This window comes from Oncorhynchus tshawytscha, unplaced genomic scaffold, assembly GCF_018296145.1.
Source record: "Oncorhynchus tshawytscha isolate Ot180627B unplaced genomic scaffold, Otsh_v2.0 Un_contig_4888_pilon_pilon, whole genome shotgun sequence".
In the NCBI taxonomy this organism is placed as follows: domain Eukaryota; kingdom Metazoa; phylum Chordata; class Actinopteri; order Salmoniformes; family Salmonidae; genus Oncorhynchus; species Oncorhynchus tshawytscha.
The window spans coordinates 15,202-32,500 of record NW_024608872.1 but is presented as its reverse complement, the minus strand read 5'-3'; the positions used below and the strand labels follow the sequence as shown (position 1 = coordinate 32,500).

Sequence of the window (17,299 nt, the reverse complement as noted above, 5' to 3'; positions counted from 1 at the left end):
AGGTTGACTTGTCGGTTTGGCTAGCTAGCTACCTGGCTAACGTTTGATGTATCTCAGCACTGACGGCAGGTTGACTTGTCTGGTTTGGCTAGCTAGCTACCTGGCTAACGTTTGATGTATCTCAGCACTGACGGCAGGTTGACTTGTCTGGTTTGGCTAGCTAGCTACCTGGCTAACGTTTGATGTATCTCAGCACTGACGGCAGGTTGACTTGTCTGGTTTGGCTAGCTAGCTACCTGGCTAACGTTTGATGTATCTCAGCACGGACGGCAGGTTGACTTGTCTGGTTTGGCTAGCTAGCTACCTGGCTAACGTTTGATGTATCTCAGCACTGACGGCAGGTTGACTTGTCTGGTTTGGCTAGCTAGCTACCTGGCTAACGTTTGATGTATCTCAGCACTGACGGCAGGTTGACTTGTCCGGTTTGGCTAGCTAGCTACCTGGCTAACGTTTGATGTATCTCAGCACTGACGGCAGGTTGACTTGTCTGGTTTGGCTAGCTAGCTACCTGGCTAACGTTTGATGTATCTCAGCACTGACGGCAGGTTGACTTGTCTGGTTTGGCTAGCTAGCTACCTGGCTAACGTTTGATGTATCTCAGCACGGACGGCAGGTTGACTTGTCTGGTTTGGCTAGCTAGCTACCTGGCTAACGTTTGATGTATCTCAGCACTGACGGCAGGTTGACTTGTCTGGTTTGGCTAGCTAGCTACCTGGCTAACGTTTGATGTATCTCAGCACTGACGGCAGGTTGACATGTTCGGTTTGGCTAGCTAGCTACCTGGCTAACGTTTGATGTATCTCAGCACTGACGGTAGGTTGACTTGTCCGGTTTGGCTAGCTAGCTACCTGGCTAACGTTTGATGTATCTCAGCACTGACGGCAGGTTGACATGTTCGGTTTGGCTAGCTAGCTACCTGGCTAACGTTTGATGTATCTCAGCACTGACGGTAGGTTGACTTGTCCGGTTTGGCTAGCTAGCTACCTGGCTAACGTTTGATGTATCTCAGCACCGGCTGCTTGTTGATCAATGAGACCTGACTGCATTGTGTAAATGTCAGAGAGCTCGTAGTGAGGGTGACTACTGCTCTGGACTGATGTGTGGTGGGCTGTTGGCGCTGAAGAGCAGCACCAGAGGGAGCACCCACGTGGGTGATACACGTTAGATGTGGAGGTATGAATTCCAGGCTACAGAGAGGATGAGCTGAGGAAGATAGCAGGGTCAGCAAGCCATCTCCATCACCTGGCTACAACATCACCTATTTTCATCATCACCTAGCTTCACCATCACCTAGCTTCACCATCACCTATCTTCATCCACACCATCACCTAGCTTCGCCATCACCTAGCTTCACCATCATCTATCTTTACCATCACCATCACCTAGCATCACCATCACCTAGCTTCACCATCACCTAGCTTCACCATCACCTGGCTTCACCATCACCTGGCTTCACCATCACCTGGCTTCACCATCACCTAGCTTCACCATCACCTAGCTTCATCATCACCTAGCTTCACCATCACCTAGCTTCACCATCACCTAGCTTCATCATCACCTAGCTTCACCATCACCTAGCTTCACCATCACCTAGCTTCACCATCACCTATCTTCATCATCACCATCACCTGGCTTCACCATCACCTAGCTTCACCATCACCTATCTTCACCATCACCTAGCATCATCATCACCATCACCTAGCTTCACCATCACCTAGCTTCACCATCACCTGGCTTCACCATCACCTGGCTTCACCATCACCTAGCTTCACCATCACCTGGCTTCACCATCACCTAGCTTCACCATCACCAGGCTTCACCATCACCTAGCATCACCATCACCAGGCTTCACCATCACCTAGCATCACCATCACCAGGCTTCACCATCACCACCACCTAGCTCCACCATCACCTGGCTTCACCATCACCTAGCTTCACCATCACCTAGCTTCACCATCACCTAGCTTCACCATCACCATCACCTAGCATCACCATCACCAGGCTTCACCATCACCTAGCATCACCATCACCACCACCTAGCTTCACCATCACCTGGCTTCACCATCACCTAGCTTCACCATCACCTGGTCTCACCATCACCTAGCTTCACCATCACCTAGCTTCACCATTACCTATCTTCACCATCACCAGCTTCATCTTCACCATCACCTAGCTTCACCATCACCTAGCTTCACCATCACCCAGCATCACTATCACCTAGCTTCACCATCACCTAGCTTCACCATCACCTAGCTTCACCATCACCTAGCTTCACCATCACCTAGCTTCACCATCACCTATTTTCATTTTCACCATCACCTATCTTCACCATCACCTAGCTTCACCATCACCTATCTCCACCATCACCTATCTTCATCTTCACCATCACCTATCTCCACCATCACCAGGCTTCACCATCACCAGGCTTCACCATCACCAGGCTTCACCATCACCTAGCTTCACCATCACCAGGCTTCACCATCACCTAGCTTCACCATCACCTAGCTTCACCATCACCCAGCATCACTATCACCTAGCTTCACCATCACCTGGTCTCACCATCACCTGGTCTCACCATCACCTGGTCTCACCATCACCTGGTCTCACCATCACCTGGTCTCACCATCACCTAGCTTCACCATCACCATCATATCTCACCGTTCTGAAGCAGACCCAGGCGCTGTGTGAAAAGGGGAAGGATCCATCAAACTCAGTAGGCAGCTGAGACACCTCCACATGCTTATAGAGAGACTTCAGAGAGGTCAACAACTCCACCTGGATAGAGAGGGGAGAAATAGGAGGAGGGGGAGAGAGAGCGAGAGAGCGAGAGACAGAGAGAGAGAGAGGGGGAGAGAGAGAGAGAGAGACAGAGAGAGAGAGAGAGAGAGAGAGAGAGAGAGAGAGAGAGAGAGAGAGAGAGAGACAGAGAGAGAGAGAGAGAGAGAGAGAGAGAGAGAGAGAGAGAGAGGGGGAGAAGAGAGAGAGAGAGGGGAGGGAGGGAGAGAGAGAGAGAGAGAGAGAGAGAGAGAGAGAGAGAGAGAGAGAGATAGGAGGAGGGGAGAGAGAGAGAGAGATAGAGAGAGAGAGAGAGACAGAGAGAGAGAGAGAGAGAGAGAGAGAGAGAGAGAGGAGAGAGATAGGAGGAAGACAGTAGACTACAGACTAACCCTAACCCTTACTGTAAAGGACACCTTGAGAAACCATAGCTGTTACTACACAGAGTATTACTGTGAGGGTAGGACTGTGTTCCTGTATAGACTTAGTGAACACAGAGTATTACTGTGAAGGACGCCTTGAGTAACCATAGCTGTTACCACACAGAGTATTACTGTGAGGACACCTTGAGAAACCATAGCTGTTACCACACATAGTATTACTGTGAAGGACACCTTGAGAAACCATAGCTGTTACTACACAGAGTATTACTGTGAGGGACACCTTGAGAAACCATAGCTGTTACCACACAGAGTATTACTGTGAAGGACGCCTTGAGAAACCATAGCTGTTACTACACAGAGTATTACTGTGAAGGAGGCCTTGAGAAACCATAGCTGTTACTACACAGAGTATTACTGTGAAGGACGCCTAGGATTTCTCCAGCTGTAGAACCAGGTCTCTGTGTTACCTGTATGGCTGAGGGTTTCTCCAGGCGTAGAACCAGGTCTCTGTGTTACCTGTATGGCTGAGGGTTTCTCCAGGTGTAGAACCAGGTCTATGTGTGTTACCTGTATGGCTGAGGGTTTCTCCAGGCGTAGAACCAGGTCTCTGTGTTACCTGTACGGCTGAGGGTTTCTCCAGGTGTAGAACCAGGTCTCTGTGTTACCTGTACGGCTGAGGGTTTCTCCAGGCGTAGAACCAGGTCTCTATCAGCCAGTAACAGGACAGTGTAGATACAGCCTGGCAAAGCATCCTGTCAGGGAGAGAGAGACAGAGAACAAGAGACAGATCAGTAGAATAAAAGACAAGCAGATGAAGCTGTCTAAACAACAGACAACATGGGTAGGAGTTGACAGGTGAAGCTGTCTAAACAACAGACAACATGGGTAGGAGTTGACAGGTGAAGCTGTCTAAACGACAGACAACATGGGTAGGAGTTGACAGGTGAAGCTGTCTAAACGACAGACAACATGGGTAGGAGTTGACAGGTGAAGCTGTCTAAACAACAGACAACATGGGTAGGAGTTGACAGGTGAAGCTGTCTAAACAACAATTTTATTTTTTTTTTACTGACTGAATGACTGACTTGTAATCCACCTTGCTGAGGTCAGCCTGCTTCATTCATGCACGCACACACACACACGCACACGCGTGCGCATGCTCACACACACACACACACACACACACACACACACACACACACACACACACACACACACACACACACACACACACACACACACACACACACACAAATCCTTAGGAAGGGGGTGAATAGAATCCGTAACCTTGATAAACTAACCGTTTGTTCTGAGCAAACATCACCTCAGCAGAATCAAACTCCTACACACCCAGACTAACATGAACCCCCTCCACCCCCTCCTTCCTCTCCCCCTTAATGCAGATTGCAACATTAACCCCATCCACCCCTCCTTCCTCTCTCCCTTAATGCAAATTACTACATTAACCCCCTCCACCCGCTCCTTCCTCTCCCCTTAATGCAGAATGCTACATTAACCCCCTCCACCCTCTCCCCCTTAATGCAGATTGCTACATTAACCCCCTCCACCCCCTCCTTCCTCTCCCCCTTAATGCAGATTGCTACATTAACCCCCTCCACCCCCTCCTTCCTCCCCCTTAATGCAGAATGCTACATTAACCCCCTCCACCCTCTCCCCCTTAAGGCAGATTGCTACATTAACCCCTCCACCCTCTCCCCCTTAAGGCAGATTGCTACATTAACCCCCCCCTTCCTCTCCCCCTTAATGCAGAATGCTACATTAACCCCCTCCACCCTCTCCCCCTTAAGGTAGATTGCTACATTAACCCCCTCCACCCTCAAGGCAGAATGCTACATTAACCCCCTCCACCCTCTCCCCCTTAAGGCAGATTGCTACATTAACCCCCTCCACCCCCTCCTTCCTCCCCCTTAATGCAGAATGCTACATTAACCCCCTCCACCCTCTCCCCCCTTAAGGCAGATTGCTACATTAACCCCTCCACCCTCTCCCCTTAAGGCAGATTGCTACATTAACCCCCTCCACCCTCTCCCCTTAAGGCAGATTGCTACATTAACCCCTCCACCCCTCCTTCCTCCCCCTTAAGGCAGATTGCTACATTAACCCCCTCCTTCCTCTCCCCCTTAATGCAGAATGCTACATTAACCCCCTCCTTCCTCTCCCCCTTAAGGCAGATTGCTACATTAACCCCCTCCACCCTCTCCCCTTAATGCAGAATGCTACATTAACCCCCTCCACCCCCTCCCCCTTAATGCAGATTGCTACATTAACCCCCTCTACCCCATCCACACCCTCCTTCCTCTCCCCCTTAATGCAGATTGCTACATTAACCCCCTCCACCCCCCCCCCCTTAATGCAGATTGCTACATTAACCCCCTCCACCCCCTCCTTCCTCTCCCCCTTAATGCAGAATGCTACATTAACTGGCTGTGCAGTCACTTCAGTGCAACAGGAAACATAATACTGTTTCTACCTCATTTGCCAACTGTCAAACTGTACAGAGGCTTTATGGCATCGAGTCAAATATCCCAAACAACCTGGTGTTCTGTGTGCCACGTTTACACTGATCTGGGTACTGTTGTTATCTATTACCGACCTGTCAACATCACTAACACTGATCTGGGTACTGTTGTTATCTATTACCGACCTGTCAACATCACTAACACTGATCTGGGTACTGTTGTTATCTATTACCGACCTGTCAACATCACTAACACTGATCTGGGTACTGTTGTTATCTATTACCGACCTGTCAACATCACTAACACTGATCTGGGTACTGTTGTTATCTATTACCGACCTGTCAACATCACTAACACTGATCTGGGTACTGTTGTTATCTATTACCGACCTGTCAACATCACTAACACTGATCTGGGTACTGTTGTTATCTATTACCGACCTGTCAACATCACTAACACTGATCTGGGTACTGTTGTTATCTATTACCGACCTGTCAACATCACTAACACTGATCTGGGTACTGTTGTTATCTATTACCGACCTGTCAACATCACTAACACTGATCTGGGTACTGTTGTTATCTATTACCGACCTGTCAACATCACTAACACTGATCTGGGTACTGTTGTTATCTATTACCGACCTGTCAACATCACTAACACTGATCTGGGTACTGTTGTTATCTATTACCGACCTGTCAACATCACTAACACTTATCTGGGTACTGTTGTTATCTATTACCGACCTGTCAACATCACTAACACTGATCTGGGTACTGTTGTTATCTATTACCGACCTGTCAACATCACTAACACTGATCTGGGTACTGTTGTTATCTATTACCGACCTGTCAACATCACTAACACTGATCTGGGTACTGTTGTTATCTATTACCGACCTGTCAACATCACTAACACTGATCTGGGTACTGTTGTTATCTATTACCGACCTGTCAACATCACTAACACTGATCTGGGTACTGTTGTTATCTATTACCGACCTGTCAACATCACTAACACTGATCTGGATACTGTAGTTATCTATTACCGACCTGTCAACATAACTAATCAACATAACTAACACTGATCTACCGACCTGTCAACATAACTAACACTGATTTAGACAATATTAATAACAAAGACTGACGTAGAATCAGACAAAACAGTATAAACCCTGACTAGTTGCTCTGCTGGGTGATAAAGACTGACCTAGAATCAGACAAAACAGTATAAACCCTGACTAGTTGCTCTGCTGGGTGATAAATACGGACCTAGAATCAGACAAAACAGTATAAACCCTGACTAGTTGCTCTGCTGGGTGATAAAGACTGACCTAGAATCAGACAAAACAGTATAAACCCTGACTAGTTGCTCTGCTGGGTGATAAAGACTGACCTAGAATCAGACAAAACAGTGAACTACAGTAGCAGGTCTGGTCCCCTGTGTAAACATGTACAATGCTCTTCAGGAGAAAACTGTGTGTGTGTGTGTGTGTGTGTGTGTGTGTGTGTGTGTGTGTGTGTGTGTATGTGTGTGTGTGTGTGTGTGTGTGTGTGTGTTTTTTCTCATGTGACTCATGGGGCTCAGTAAAATATGAGTCAGATTTTATTTATTTATTTAACCTTTATTTAACCAGGCAAGTCAGTTAAGAACAAATTCTTACAATGGCAGCCTACCCCGGCCTACGGACTACCCCGTCCTACTACCCCGGCCTAAGGACTACCCCGTCCTACCCCGGCCTACCCTGTCCTACCCCGGCCTACGGACTACCCCGTCCTAACCTGTCCTACCCCGGCCTACGGCCTACCCTACCCTGTCCTACCCCGTCCTACGGCCTACCCCGGCCAAACCCGGACAACGCTAAAGGTTAATATATATGTGAAATATACTCTTCTAAAATATAGATGCAACAATTTCAAGTTTTTACTGAGTTACAGTTCATATAAAGAAATAAGTCTAACCTGACCGTAATACCCTGTATATAGCCTCCACATTGACTCTGTACCGTAATACCCTGTATATAGCCTCCACATTGACTCTGTACCGTAATACCCTGTATATAGCCTCCACATTGACTCTGTACCGTAATAACCTGTATATAGCCTCCACATTGACTCTGTACCGTAATACCCTGTATATAGCCTCCACATTGACTCTGTACCGTAATACCCTGTATATAGCCTCCACATTGACTCTGTACTGTAATACCCTGTATATAGCCTCCACATTGACTCTGTACCGTAACACCCTGTATATAGCCTCCACATTGACTCTGTACCGTAATACCCTGTATATAGCCTCCACATTGACTCTGTACCATAATACCCTGTATATAGCCTCCACATTGACTCTGTACCGTAATACCCTGTATATAGCCTCCACATTGACTCTGTACTGGTACCCCCTGTATATAGCCTCCACATTGACTCTGTACCGTAACACCCTGTATATAGCCTCCACATTGACTCTGTACCGGTACCCCTGTATATAGTCTCCACATTGACTCTGTACCGGTACCCCTGTATATAGCCTCCACATTGACTCTGTACCGTAACACCCTGTATATAGCCTCCACATTGACTCTGTACCGTAATACCCTGTATATAGCCTCCACATTGACTCTGTACCGTAACACCCTGTATATAGCCTCCACATTGACTCTGTACCGGTACCCCTGTATATAGTCTCCACATTGACTCTGTACCGGTACCCCCTGTATATAGCCTCCACATTGACTCTGTACCGTAACACCCTGTATATAGCCTCCACATTGACTCTGTACCGTAATACCCTGTATATAGCCTCCACATTGACTCTGTACCGTAATAACCTGTATATAGCCTCCACATTGACTCTGTACCGTAATACCCTGTATATAGCCTCCACATTGACTCTGTACCGTAATACCCTGTATATAGCCTCCACATTGACTCTGTACTGGTACCCCTGTATATAGCCTCCACATTGACTCTGTACCGGTACCCCCTGTATATAGCCTCCACATTGACTCTGTACCGTAACACCCTGTATATAGCCTCCACATTGACTCTGTACCGTAATACCCTGTATATAGCCTCCACATTGACTCTGTACTGGTACCCCCTGTATATAGCCTCCACATTGACTCTGTACCGTAATACCCTGTATATGGCCGGCGCATTTGACAAAGAACATTTGATAAGATTTGAAGTCAATTGAATTCAATTCATTAGGGCCTAATCTATGGATTTCACATGACTGGGCAGGGGCGCAGGGCCTTAGAGGCCATAGGTCCACTCACTGGGAAGCCAGGGTCCACCCACTGGGGAGCCAGGGTCCACCTACTGGGGGAGCCAGGGCCCACTCACTGGGGGAGCCAGGGTCCACCCACTGGGGGAGCCAGGGTCCACCCACTGGGGAGCCAGGGCCCACCCACTGGGGGAGCCAGGGTCCACCCACTGGGGAGCCAGGGTCCACCCACTGGGGAGCCAGGGTCCACCTACTGGGGGAGCCAGGGCCCACTCATTGGGGGAGCCAGGGTCCACCCACTGGGGGAGCCAGGCCCAGCCAATCAGAATGAGTTTTCCCCACAAAAGGGCTTTACTACAGACAGAAATCCAAATTGACATGAGACCAAATCATGTCCACCATCGAACAAACAGGAGAAAACAGGAATCAAATTGTCCACAGTGACCATCAAAGCAGCCATTGTGGTCAAATCAATTAGTGAACAATGTATCAAAGCCAGAGACTGTGGCCAGGCCAGGATAGGGCCAGTACTGGTCTAAAGTAGAGCACTACGAAGGGAATAGGGTGCCATTTGGGACACAGTCGAGGTGTCAGGCCCTTAGACCCAGTAATAAGATGATGCTATGTGGAGACATTGTGTGTTGGGGAGGGGGGGAGGGGGGCGTGGAGGCTATTCCCTGTGGGACCAGGAGGTCTGGTGAGGGGCTTCATTAAGGGATGGACCTCTGTGGCTGAGGGTGATAACCCTGCTCAACTGTCATTGTTAGCAGTGACCTGGAATGGAGGGAAGGACACATGTGTTCTAGAACCCTCACAACATCAGACAGACAGACGGAGCACTCACCATGTTCTAGAACCCTCACAACATCAGACAGACAGAGCACTCACCATGTTCTAGAACCCTCACAACATCAGACAGACAGACGGAGCACTCACCATGTTCTAGAACCCTCACAACATCAGACAGACGGAGCACTCACCATGTTCTAGAACCCTCACAACATCAGACAGACGGAGCACTCACCATGTTCTAGAACCCTCACAATATCAGACAGACGGAGCACTCACCATGTTCTAGAACCCTCACAACATCAGACAGATGGAGCACTCACCATGTTCTAGAACCCTCACAAAACCAGACAGACAGACGGAGCACTCAGAGGTTCTCTAAATGACATTGTAGAGAAAATGACTGAAGCTAACAGTGTTGTTGTGTCCCGGTGTCTGACACTACCGTAGCTTCAAGAGACAACTTGAACAGAGCAGAGTGATTATACACAGAACTGCATGGCAGTAATGAAGTCCTCTCACAGTCTATTCCTACTGAAATGGAGACGGAGTGGAGGCTGCAGGGTAGCCACTAGACAACCACCAAGTGGAACGGTTGGAGGACAAAGGCATCCTGATTACAAACAGACTCCATGACCACAACAAGCTGTTTCTACATTTAACAGACTCTTTGATCCAGAGAGACTTCGTTCAATCATCAAGTTTGCGGACGACACAACAGTGGTAGGCTTGATTACCAACAACGACGAGACGGCCTACAGGGAGGAGGTGAGGGCCCTCGGAGTGTGGTGTCAGGAAAATAACCTCACACTCAACGTCAACAAAACTAAGGAGATGATTGTGGACTTCAGGAAACAGCAGAGGGAACACCCCCATCCACATCAATGGAACAGTAGTGGAGAGGGTAGAAAGTTTTAAGTTCCTCGGCATACACATCACAGATAAACTGAATTGGTCCACTCACACAGACAGCATCGTGAAGAAGGCGCAGCAGCGCCTCTTCAACCTCAGGAGGCTGAAGAAATTCGGCTTGTCACCAAAAGCTCTCACAAACTTCTACAGATGCACAATCGAGAGCATCCTGGCAGGCTGTATCACCGCCTGGTATGGCAACTGCACCGCCCTCAACCGTAAGGCTCTCCAGAGGGTAGTGAGGTCTGCACAACGCATCACCGGGGGCAAACTACCTGCCCTCCAGGACACCTACACCACCCGATGCTACAGGAAGGCCATAAAGATCCGCTAAAGACCCGCTGTCATCCAGAAGGCGAGGTCAGTACAGGTGCATCAAAGCTGGGACCGAGAGACTGAAAAACAGCTTCTATCTCAAGGCCATCAGACTGTTAAACAGCCACCACTAACATTGAGTGGCTACTGCCAACACACTGTCAATGACACTGACTCTACTCCAGCCACTTTAATAATGGGAATTGATGGGAAATGATGTAAATATATCACGAGCCACTTTAAACAATGCTACCTTATATAATCACTAGCCACTTTAACTATGCCACTTGGTTTACATACTCATCTCATATGTATATACTGTACTCGATATCATCTACTGTATCTTGCCTATGCTGCTCTGTACCATCACTCATTCATATATCCTTATGTACATATTCTTTATCACCTTACACTGTGTATAAGACAGTAGTTTTTTGGAATTGTTAGTTAGATTACTTGTTCGTTATTACTGCATTGTCGGAACTAGAAGCACAAGCATTTCGCTACACTCGCATTAACATCTGCTAACCATGTGTATGTAACAAATAAAATTTGATTTGATTTGATTTGACTTTACAGTAGAGAGTCATTTAACAGACTCTCTGATCCAGAGAGACTTACAGTAGAGAGTCATTTAACAGACTCTCTGATCCAGAGAGACTTACAGTAGAGAGTACATACATGTTTATACTGGTCTCCTGTGGGAATCGAACCCACAACCCTGACGTTGCAAGAGCCATGCTGCACCAACTGAACCACACAGGACCTGAGTACCTACAGAACCTGTTTATACCTGGGTCTCCTGTTGGTTCGAAACACCAGAACCCTGTTCCCTGGTTTCCTGTGTCTGTAAACACTGCCATGGTTTCTGTTCCCCAACTGTGTCTGTAAACACTGTTCCCTGGTTTCCTGTTCCCTGGTTTCCTGTTTGACTGTTGTTCCTGGTTGTTCCCTGGTTTCCTGTTTGACTGTGTCTGTAAACACTGTTCCCTGGTTTCCTGTTCCCTGGTTTCCTGTTCCCTGGTTTCCTGTTTGACTGTGTCTGTAAACACTGTTCCCTGGTTTCCTGTTCCCTGGTTTCCTGTTTGACTGTGTCTGTAAACACTGTTCCCTGGTTTCCTGTTCCCTGGTTTCCTGTTTGACTGTGTCTGTAAACACTGTTCCCTGGTTTCCTGTTCCCTGGTTTCCTGTTTGACTGTGTCTGTAAACACTGTTTCCTGGTTTCCTGTTCCCTGGTTTCCTGTTCCCTGGTTTCCTGTTTGACTGTGTCTGTAAACACTGTTCCCTGGTTTCCTGTTCCCTGGTTTCCTGTTCCCTGGTTTCCTGTTTGACTGTGTCTGTAAACACTGTTCCCTCCTGGTTTCCTGTTCCCTGGTTTCCTGTTCCCTGGTTTCCTGTTTGACTGTGTCTGTAAACACTGTTCCCTGGTTTCCTGTTCCCTGGTTTCCTGTTTGACTGTGTCTGTAAACACTGTTCCCTGGTTTCCTTTCCCTGGTTTCCTGTTTGACTGTGTCTGTAAACACTGTTTCCTGGTTTCCTGTTTGCCCGTGTCTTACCTGAAGTATGTTGAAGGCACTGAACAGAGCGGGGACAGGGGAGCACCGCCGGGAGTCCACCAGGACTGTCAACCCTAGGGAACGCACCTCCTTCCTGTAACACACAGGATATGACATCAGAGACAGAGACTCAGGACACAACAGTAAGCTCTTCAGCACTGTTCAAGCTATCAGAACCATAGTGTCAGGAGCTATCAGAACCGTAGTGTCAGGAGCTATCAGAACCGTAGTGTCAGGAGCTATCAGAACCATAGTGTCAGGAGCTATCAGAACCGTAGTGTCAGGAGCTATCAGAACCGAACCATAGTGTCAGGAGCTATCAGAACCGTAGTGTCAGGAGCTATCAGAACCGTAGTGTCAGGAGCTATCAGAACCGTAGTGTCAGGAGCTATCAGAACCGTAGTGTCAGGAGCTATCAGAACCGTAGTGTCAGGAGCTATCAGAACCGTAGTGTCAGGAGCTATCAAACTGTAGTGTCAGGAGCTATCAGAACCGTAGTGTCAGGAGCTATCAGAACCGTAGTGTCAGGAGCTATCAGAACCGTAGTGTCAGGAGCTATCAGAACCGTAGTGTCAGGAGCTATCAGAACCGTAGTGTCAGGAGCTATCAGAACCGTAGTGTCAGGAGATATCAGAACCGTAGTGTCAGGAGCTATCAGAACCGTAGTGGAGATCAGAACCGTAGTGTCAGGAGCTATCAGAACCGTAAGGAGCTATCAGAACCATAGTGTGTCAGAACCATAGTGTCAGGAGCTATCAGAACCGTTGTATCAGAACCAGAACCATAGTGTCAGGAGCTATCAGAACCGTAGTGTCAGGAGCTATCAGAACCGTAGTGTCAGGAGCTATCAGAACCGTAGTGTCAGGAGCTATCAGAACCGTAGTGTCAGGAGATATCAGAACCGTAGTGTCAGGAGCTATCAGAACCATCAGGAGTGTCAGGAGCTATCAGAACCGTAGTGTCAGGAGCTATCAGAACCGTAGTGTCAGGAGCTATCAGAACCGTAGTGTCAGGAGCTATCAGAACCGTAGTGTCAGGAGCTATCAGAACCGTAGTGTCAGGAGCTATCAGAACCGTAGTGTCAGGAGCTATCAGAACCGTAGTGTCAGGAGCTATCAGAACCGTAGTGTCAGGAGCTATCAGAACCGTAGTGTCAGGAGCTATCAGGAACCCGTAGTGTCAGGCTAGCTAGTGTCAGAACCGTAGTGTCAGGAGCTATCAGAACCGTAGTGTCAGGAGCTATCAGAACCGTAGTGTCAGGAGCTATCAGAACCGTCAGAACCGTAGTGTCAGGAGCTATCAGAACCGTAGTGTCAGGAGCTATCAGAACCGTGTCAGGAGCTATCAGAACCGTAGTGTCAGGAGCTATCAGAACCGTAGTGTCAGGAGCTATCAGAACCGTAGTGTCAGAACAGAACCGTAGTGTCAGGAGCTATCAGAACCGTAGTGTCAGGAGCTATGAACCGTAGTGTCAGGAGCTATCAGAACCGTAGTGTCAGAACCGTAAGAAGCCGTAACCGTGTGTCAGGAGCTATCAGAACCGTAGTGTCAGGAGTGTCTATCAGAACCGTAGTGTGTCAGGAGCTATCAGAACCGTAGTGTCAGGAGATATCAGAACCGTAGTGTCAGAACCGTAGTGTCAGGAGCTATCAGAACCGTAGTGTCAGGAGCTATCAGAACCGTAGTGTCAGGAGCTATCAGAACCGTAGTGTCAGGAGATATCAGAACCGTAGTGTCAGAACCGTAGTGTCAGGAGCTATCAGAACCGTAGTGTCAGGAGCTATCAGAACCGTAGTGTCAGGAGCTATCAGAACCGTAGTGTCAGGAGCTATCAGAACCGTAGTGTCAGGAGCTATCAGAACCGTCTATCAGAACCGTAGTGTCAGGAGCTATCAGAACCGTAGTGTCAGCAGCTATCAGAGCAGCTATCAGAACCATAGTGTCAGGAGCTATCAGAACCATAGTGTCAGGAGCTATCAGAACCGAGTGTCAAAACCGTAGTGTCAGCAGCTATCAGAACCATAGTGTCAGATCCGTAGTGTCAGGATATATCAGAACCGTAGTGTCAGAAGCTATCAGAACCGTAGTGTCAGGAGCTATCAGAACCATAGTGTCAGGAGCTATCAGAACCGTAGTGTCAGGAGCTATCAGAACCGTAGTGTCAAAGCTATCAGAACCGTAGTGTCCGAGCTATCAGAACCGTAGTGTCAGAACCGTAGTGTCAGGAGCTATCAGAACCGTAGAGTCAGACCGTAGTGTCAGGAGCTGTCAGAACCGTAGTGTCAGGAGCTATCAGAACCATAGTGTCAGGAGCTATCAGAACCATAGTGTCAGAACCGTAGTGTCAGGAGCTATCAGAACCGTAGTGTCAGGAGCTATCAGAACCATAGTGTCAGGAGCTATCAGAACCGTAGTGTCAGGAGCTATCAGAACCATAGTGTCAGGAGCTATCAGAACCATAGTGTCAGGAGCTATCAGAACCATAGCGTCAGAACCGTAGTGACAGGAGCTATCAGAACCGTAGTGTCAGAACCGTAGTGTCAGGAGCTATCAGAACCGTAGTGTCAGGAGATATCAGAACCATAGTGTCAGGAGCTATCAGAACCGTAGTGTCAAGAGCTATCAGAACCGAGATATCAGAACCGTAGTGTCAGGACCGTAGTGTCAGGAGATATCAGAACCGTAGTGTCAGGAGCTATCAGAACCAGTGTCAGAACCGTAGTGTTAGAAGCTATCAGAACCGTTGTGTCAGGAGCTATCAGAACCATAGTGTCAGGAGCTATCAGAACCGTAGTGTCAGGAGTTATCAGAACCATAGTGTCAGGAGCTATCAGAACCGTAGTGTCAGGAGTTATCAGAACCATAGTGTCAGGAGCTATCAGAACCATAGTGTCAGGAGCTATCAGAACCGTAGTGTCAGGAGCTATCAGAACCATAGTGTCAGGAGCTATCAGAACCGTAGTGTCAGGAGCTATCAGAACCATAGTGTCAGGAGCTATCAGAACCTTAGTGTCAGGAGCTATCAGAACCATAGTGTCAGGAGATATCAGAACCGTAGTGTCAGGAGCTATCAGAACCGTAGTGTCAGGAGATATCAGAACCGTAGTGTCAGGAGCTATCAGAACCGTAGTGTCAGGAGATATCAGAACCGTAGTGTCAGGAGATATCAGAACCGTAGTGTCAGGAGCTATCAGAACCGTAGTGTCAGGAGATATCAGAACCGTAGTGTCAGGAGCTATCAGAACCATGTCAGGAGATATCAGAACCGTAGTGTCAGGAGCTATCAGAACCGTAGTGTCAGGAGATATCAGAACCGTAGTGTCAGGAGCTATCAGAACCGTAGTGTCAGAGCCATAGTGTCAGGAGCTATCAGAACCGTAGTGTCAGGGAAAAAGTAAAAACCAGTAGGACGGTGGAACACGAGGGCCTGAGTTGGAGTCTACACCCCTAACCTACCTGTCTGTCTGTCTGACTGTGCTCAGATCTGTCTGTGTGTGTGTGTGTAACAGTACCTGAGCATTGTGTAGTAGTAGACCAGGATTCTGACCAGTTCTCCACAGTTACAGCTGGGGTTCAACCAGCCGGTGTTCCTTGTGGTCACGGTCACCAGGGCTCGACCTCCCCTATCTCTTGTTCCTGAGACAAACACACAAACAGGACGTCTAGCGCGTGGTAGAAACTGGTCTCAGATCACGTTTTTACCAGTGACACAGCTAGTCACATCAAGACAGAACCACCGTGGTAGAAACTGGTCTCAGATCAGATTGTGTTTTTACCAGTGACACAGCTAGTCACATCAAGACAGAACCACCGTGGTAGAAACTGGTCTCAGATCAGATCACGTTTTTACCAGTGACACAGCTAGTCACATCAAGACAGAATCACCGTGGTAGAAACTGGTCTCAGATCAGATCATGTTTTTACCAGCTAGTCACATCAAGACAGAATCACCGTGGTAGAAACTGGTCTCAGATCATGTTTTACCAGTGACACAGCTAGTCACATCAAGACAGAATCACCGTGGTAGAAACTGGTCTCAGATCAGATCAGACAGAATCACCGTTACCTCCTCAAACCAGCCTGGTTGGACATGACATATAACATCTTGTGTGTTTCCACAGATGTGGGCTGTTCTACTCACCAGGCAGACAGAGCACCCCAGAACTGAGGACAGCAGCATTGATGTTGTGGGCCTCTGTCAGTGTCTGGGACTTAGGAAAGACTGAAGACTGGGAGCACTGGCTGGACTGGGAGTAGGACCTGGTTAACTGGGCTGGGGACTGGGTTAACTGGGCTGGGGACTGGGTTAACTGGGCTGGGGACTGGGTTAACTGGGCTGGGGACTGGGTTAACTGGGCTGGGGACTGGGTTAACTGGGCTGGGGACCGGGTTAACTGGGCTGGGGACTGGGTTAACTGGGCTGGGGACTGGGTTAACTGGGCTGGGGACTGGGTTAACTGGGCTGGGGACTGGGTTAACTGGGCTGGGGAATGGGTTAACTGGCTGGACAGGGAGTAGGACCTGGTTAACTGGGCTGGGGACTGGGTTAACTGGGCTGGGGACTGGGTTAACTGGGCTGGGGACTGGGTTAACTGGGCTGGGGACTGGGTTAACTGGCTGGACAGGGAGTAGGACCTGGTTAACTGGGCTGGGGACTGGGTTAACTGGCTGGACTGGGCTGGGGACTGGGTTAACTGGGCTGGGGACTGGGTTAACTGGGCTGGGGACTGGGTTAACTGGGCTGGGGACTGGGTTAACTGGGCTGGGGACTGGGTTAACTGGGCTGGGGGCTGGTGGAGCTGGGCTGGGGTCCGTTGTAGTTCTGCCTCTCTGTGGTTAGTTTCAGTGGATGGCTTGTCCA

General features: G+C 48.7%; 1 protein-coding gene across 1 annotated transcript in view; it reads right to left on the bottom strand.

The window, feature by feature from the left end:
* Positions 1-16,799, bottom strand: part of LOC121843912 (pleckstrin homology domain-containing family G member 4B-like) — a 42,114-nt gene extending 25,315 nt beyond the window's left edge. Inside the window, exons 1-5 of the mRNA XM_042313785.1 lie at positions 16,580-16,799; positions 15,951-16,074; positions 12,439-12,532; positions 3,824-3,910; positions 2,659-2,775 (exon numbers count right to left, since the gene is read on the bottom strand). Of these exons, the coding sequence (XP_042169719.1) occupies positions 2,659-2,775; positions 3,824-3,910; positions 12,439-12,532; positions 15,951-15,958 (306 nt within the window). The 5' untranslated portion in view covers positions 15,959-16,074; positions 16,580-16,799. The remainder of the gene's footprint in view (positions 1-2,658; positions 2,776-3,823; positions 3,911-12,438; positions 12,533-15,950; positions 16,075-16,579) is intronic.
* Between the last annotated feature and the right edge of the window lie 500 nt (positions 16,800-17,299).